At 35.6% G+C, this 6,000-nt stretch overlaps 1 protein-coding gene across 2 annotated transcripts in view; it reads right to left on the bottom strand.

Moving 5' to 3' along the window:
• USP47 (ubiquitin specific peptidase 47) overlaps window positions 1–6,000 on the bottom strand; it is a 110,207-nt gene that overhangs the window by 72,695 nt on the left and 31,512 nt on the right. The window contains exon 2 of one of the 2 annotated variants that reach the window (XM_029915793.1): window positions 87–146. The exons of the other annotated variant lie outside the window; for it this stretch is intronic. Coding sequence (XP_029771653.1) covers window positions 87–146 — 60 coding nt within the window. The remainder of the gene's footprint in view (window positions 1–86; window positions 147–6,000) is intronic. 2 annotated transcript variants of the gene reach the window in all.

Consider the following 6,000-nt stretch of genomic DNA (forward strand, 5'->3'; position numbering starts at 1 on the left):
CATGCCTTGTTATTAAATAAATATGCCAACATGCTGTTACTTGTTCTGCTGATTATCATACTAAAGCAATTACATCAGCAGTCTACCTGTAAAAATTTCTTCTTCATTTCATCAAAGATATTTTGTCTGCATCTCCAAAACACATCCTATGGTATATAAGAACAAAATGAATTACAAATTATTTCTTTAAAATAAAGAGGTAAGACAGTGAAATGACAACAATTAAGCTAAAGACATTTTTTGCAATGAAATCTGTATTAAAATATTATACCACCTAGGATTTTATTCTAATTTACATTTGTAATTTTTACTTTAGGGCTCAATTACTCCTGTAAGGTTACTGAAAACCTGTGCTACAGCAGGTTTTATCCTATAGGTTATATCCCCTATAGGGATAAAGATTAATATTAGCAGAGAAAAAAAACCAACCACATTAATAAAGAATGGTAGCTTAAGAATTAAGCGTAAATCAAATGCTCTAAGTCACAAATTTTTTCGAGTTTTACTGAAACATAATTAACTTCCAACATTGTAATAATTTAAAGTATACAACATAAAGATTTGATATATCTATATATTACAAAATGATTACTACAATAAGTATAGTTAACACCCATCATTTCAAACATTGACAATGTTTTCCTCTTAGTGACGACCACTTATAACTCTCAAATACACAGTGCAGTATTGTTAACTATAGTCACCATGCTGTACATAACATCCCCAGAACTTAACTTATCTTAGAATTTGAAGTTTGTGCATTTTGACCACCTTCACCTATTTCCTCTACCCTCTCCCTCTGGCAAACACCAATCTGTTTCCAGGAGTTCTGTTTTTTAGATTCCACACATAAGTGAGATCAGACAGCATTAGTCTTTTTCTTCCTAAGTCACATAATATTTTGAGTCCATTAAAGGAACTTTGCAGGGAAACCTAGAGATCCCTGATTTAGCTGGCTTATAAATTTGCATTTTTAACATGATAAATAATCTTAAAGTAAAGCTGCTTAACACCACCCCTGTATTTATTTTAATATAAACCTTTTTCTTACTATTAGACAAGCTTCTTTTTCCAATTAAGGAAATATAGAAATATTAAAAAGAAAATAAAGATAACCTATAATCAAAAGAGAATCTCCTAAAAAATCGTAGTTTTACATCATTTCACACTTTCTCCTGCACAAATCTTATTTTCCTCCACCTTCTTTAATTAATAAAAAGACTGATATATTATTTTAAAAGGTGCTTTTTATTACAGTAACTTAGATACTATTCTACATCAATGAAACTATTTTGCATTGTTTTCCTTTACAATAGAAATGTATTTTTATTATAACAGCAGTAAATAATCTTTTTAACAAGCAACTTTCAAATAACCCCTATAGGGACGCCTGGGTGGCTCAATCGGTTAAGCATCCAACTTCAGCTCAAGTCATGATCTTGTGATCTATGAGTTCAAGCCTTATATCAGGCTCTCTCCTGTCAGTGCAGAGCCCACTTCTTATCCTTTCTCTCCCTCTTTCTCTGCCCCTCCCCCCCAAATAAACTAACATTTAAAAAATAAATAAATAAAAATAACCCCTATAACAATTATTAACATTCTGATATACATTCTATCAGATCCCTCTCCAATTTATGCATACATTATATAAACTAATTATTAACCAAATAAGATCATTCTGTACACCATTATTTTAATTCTGCTCTTTGTCCCTCAACATTCAATCATCTTTCTGTGCCAAAACATTTAGTTTTAAACTACAGTGGGAGTGTCTGGGTGGCTCAGTCGGTTAAGCGTCCAACTTTGGCTCAGGTGAGGATCTCGTGGTTCATGAGCCGGAGCCCCGTGTTGGGCTCTGTGCTGACAGGTCAGAGCCTGGAGCCTGCTTCAGATTCTGTCTGCCTCTCTCTCTGCCCCTCCCCTGCTTGCACTCTCTTTCTTACTCTCTCTCTCTCTCTCTCTCTCTCTCTCTCTCTCAAAAATAAACATTAAAAAACACAAACTACAGTGTTCCATTGTATATAGAAAACTATAATTTATTTAATCTATTAATGGGCCTTTAGACACCTTCAAATTTTCACCACAGCTTTGCTTATGTATACAGTATTTTTCCTAAAGATAACTGCCCAAAGGAAGAATTATTAAATCAAAGGTTATTTACTCATTTTAGGATCTTGACAGTGCCAAAAGGCTCTCTCTTCCACAAATAAGAACTGAACTGCAACTATCTGTCAAATACTAGGTGCCCAGAAAATAGCAGTGAACAAAAGCCCTTGCTCTCAGGGAGCTGCCATTTTACAAAGGAACTCAACCACAAACAAATCTAAGCAATCAGTATCTACCAAACCTCAGAGTATTTGGATTTCTGTCCACTCTACCTGGAATGCTCTTCCCTGGATATCCTTACTTCCTTTGCACAATTGTGGTGGCTTTAAAATACGTCCACAGATTGTTTGACATGCCTCCCAGCAACAATAGGAGTCTAATTCCAGTCCCCTTAATTATGGGTCAGCCTTAGTGACTTCTTGTAATATTCAACATGACTTTCAAGGCTGGGGTAGAAAGAGCAATACAGCTTCCACCTGGCTCTCTATCAGATGGTTACCCTTGGAACACAGCCACTATGTTGTGTGGGAGCCAAACAGCCACATAGAAAGGTCACATGTAGATGGTTTAGCCACAGCCCAAATGAGATCCCAGCTGCCAACCAGCATCAACCACCATGCATGTAAGGAAGCATTCAGATGACTCCAGTCCCAGCCTTTCAGCTGCCCCAGCTGATACCTAGCAAAGCATAAATGAGCTGTCTCAGCCTAGCACTGCCTAAAATGCATATCTATGAGCAAAAGTTACTGAGTTTGGGGACAGGCTGTTATACAGCAAAAGATAATCAGAATAGTCATTTATCAGTCTGGTGTTTTTCTCATCATCCTTTTATTTTTTTTCTGTTCATTTTTTATTTTGAGGAAGACAGAGAGAGGCAGAGAGACAGGAAGAGAGAGAATCCCAAGCAGGCTCCCTGCTGTCAGCTCAGAGCCCACAAACCGGAAGATCATGACTGGAGCCAAGCTGAAGTCAAAAGTCTGATGCTTAACTAACTGACTAAGCCACCCAAATGCTCCTTTCTCATTATCCTTTTAAAATTACAATTCTGTTGATAAGTTACATCTCCCTTCGTTGCTTCACGCTTCCCCAGAGTACTTTTGGCCACTTGATGTATTTGTTTTACTTTACTTGTGGTATTGTCTATATCCAAGAAACTTCCGCTATGACCCGAGATGATGACATAGTAGACTGGATTTACCTTCCCCATCTTAAACAACTAAAAACCTATACAAAATATATTAAAAAATAGTTTTCAATAGTATTAAACTATTAAACACCACAAGACAGTGATCACTATGAAGGCAAAAATTAATATAAGCTACCTTCCAGACTGTTCTACAGGAAGGGAGAATCCAGGTAGAGTCCAGTAATTTCCCTGAGTTGAACAGATGAGGTGGGAGTTCAAGGGGGCCTGGCGAAAATTTACAGAGCAGAACACTGAAGAAAAGAAAGCTGTGGAAACAGTAAGCTCCAGAGACCTGCAGAGTGGTCCTCCATGAGTATTCAGCTGAGTACTCCTCAGCATATTCAAGTGAAGAAATACCTGAGGCAGGGGAACAAACCAAGGGAAAGTATCCTTGGAGCTCACTTTACTTCCCACCAATCAGGATGAAAAAAATATAATATACAAGGCATTAGATAAGAGTACTCAGAAGAATACTGTCTCAGTAGAAGGACCAAATTAGGCTCAGTCTTAAGCTTAAAAGCAAGCCTCAAAAACATCAAACTGTTTACAAGTAAATTAACAGCATTCAAAAACAAAGCTCAAAAACATTTATGTGAATAAAAATTCCCAGCACCCATCAAGGAATAATTCACAATGTCTGACATGCAGTCAAACATAAATAGGCAGGTAAAGAAGCAGGAAACTATGACTCATATTAAGAAAAACCAACCCAGAAATGAAACAGATGATAGAATCAGGAGACAAGGGTATAAAAAGTTTATAACTACATTTTATATTTCAAGAAGGTAGGTAAGGGGGGGGGGCACCTGGCTAGCTCAGTCCATAAAGCATGCGACTCTTGATCTTGGGATCATGAGTTTAAGCCCCACATTGGGTGTAAAGATTACTTAAAATAAAATGTTTTTTAAAAAAAAGGAAATGATCAAAGAAAGAACCTTAGAACATCAGGAAGGAAGGCAGGAAGGCAGGAAGGCAGGCAGGCAGGCAGGCAGGCAGTATGAAAAATAAGGCTAAATATAATACACTTTCATTTTCCTCGTGAGTTTTTATTAAATGCCTGACAGCTGATGTAAAAATGAAAAAAGACTACTTCATATGGTATAAATGTATAGAGAAAATGTCTGACAATTATTTTATAAACAAGGAATGGTAAAGGGACATAAAGGAGTAAGCATTCTGCATTTCAATTGACAGGTTGGTATATATAAGATAATACGCAGAGGAATCAAAAGAACACAACGGAGATCCACACAAACATGCCCAACTGATTTCTGACTAGTTAAAACAACTCAATGGAGGAAAGACAATTTTTTTCAACACATGGTGCTGGAACAACTGGACATTAATATACAAAAAAATAAGAATCCCCAACCCAAGTATCTCACCATATACAAAAATTAACTGAATATAGATCATAAACTTAAATGAAAAATATAAAACTTACAGGGGGAAAAAAAAAACAGGAGAAAATCTTCCAGGCTAATATGGATGAGGGAGAGGTCATAAAAGGTTAGGTCATAAAAGGACAATATGAGAAATCCTTATGAAGATGAAAATGTTCTGTATCTTGGCTGTGTCAATGTCAATATTTTGGCTATGATATTGTACTACATATATAGGGGGAAATTGGGCAAAAAGTACAGGAGGTCTCTTTTTTATTTCTCCCAATTACAGGTGAATCTATAGTTATCTCAAAATAAAAATTATTTTTTAAAAAGTCCTACTTATTAATAGTATTATACTACTCTTCCACCTCTCCCTTTTGAGACTGAGAGAGGACTGCCTACTGTAAATGCTTAAGCTGAATGGAGGTGGAATGTGGAGTTCGGGTGGAACTCCTGAGAATGTGCAGCCACAAGTTGGCCTTCATGCTGATTTTGCAGCTCAAATTCAAGCTGTCTGGGTGGTATCAAAAACTCCAAGCCAAGAATTACATTGAAAATGATTCCAACTATGACAGAAACAATCACAGTTTTTTGTGTGTGGTTTTTTTTTTGGAGAACCCACCTGTATCCCAAAGCTCAAATAATTTCAATAAAAATTATTTCCAGAATTCCAAAAAAATGAACAGCTCAAAATTGTTTTTTAATCACTAAATACTTATGGGAAAAGGCACCATGAGTAAGATTCAGCAAAGAATAAAATACAGCAGATAACACACATAAAAATTTCAATACTGAAACTACCACATTATGAAAGATCATGTTTAATATGTTTTGAGAAATAAAAGAGAGATTTGAAATTATAAATAGATGATAGTAATTACAGGCTTTAACAGAAATTAAAACCATAAAGTTTAACAGGGTATTTAAAATATTTGAAAAAAAATTAATGAACTCTACAACAGAACTAAAATTTTCTAAACTTTTATTGACATAGAGATGTAAAACATTAGGGCATTAAGAGACATAAAGGATACAGTAAGAAGAACTAATATACATCCAAAAGAAGAGCAAGAATAGAAGTAATGGGAATATTTAAATAGATAATGGCTAAGGACTTACAAGAACTGATGAATGACATCAAATCAGATTCAACAAACTCAACAAATGTCACGCAAAATAAATAGTTTAATGCAGCTAGAGAAATGACAAATTACTTTAAAATAAACAACAATTAGACAGCTGATTTCTCAACAGCAGAAATGGAAACCAGAACTGAAGCATACCTTTAATGTTCTGGCGGGGGGGGGGGGGGGGGGGGGGGGG

The sequence above is a fragment of the Suricata suricatta genome, chromosome 11 (assembly GCF_006229205.1).
Source record: "Suricata suricatta isolate VVHF042 chromosome 11, meerkat_22Aug2017_6uvM2_HiC, whole genome shotgun sequence".
NCBI lineage: Eukaryota > Metazoa > Chordata > Mammalia > Carnivora > Herpestidae > Suricata > Suricata suricatta.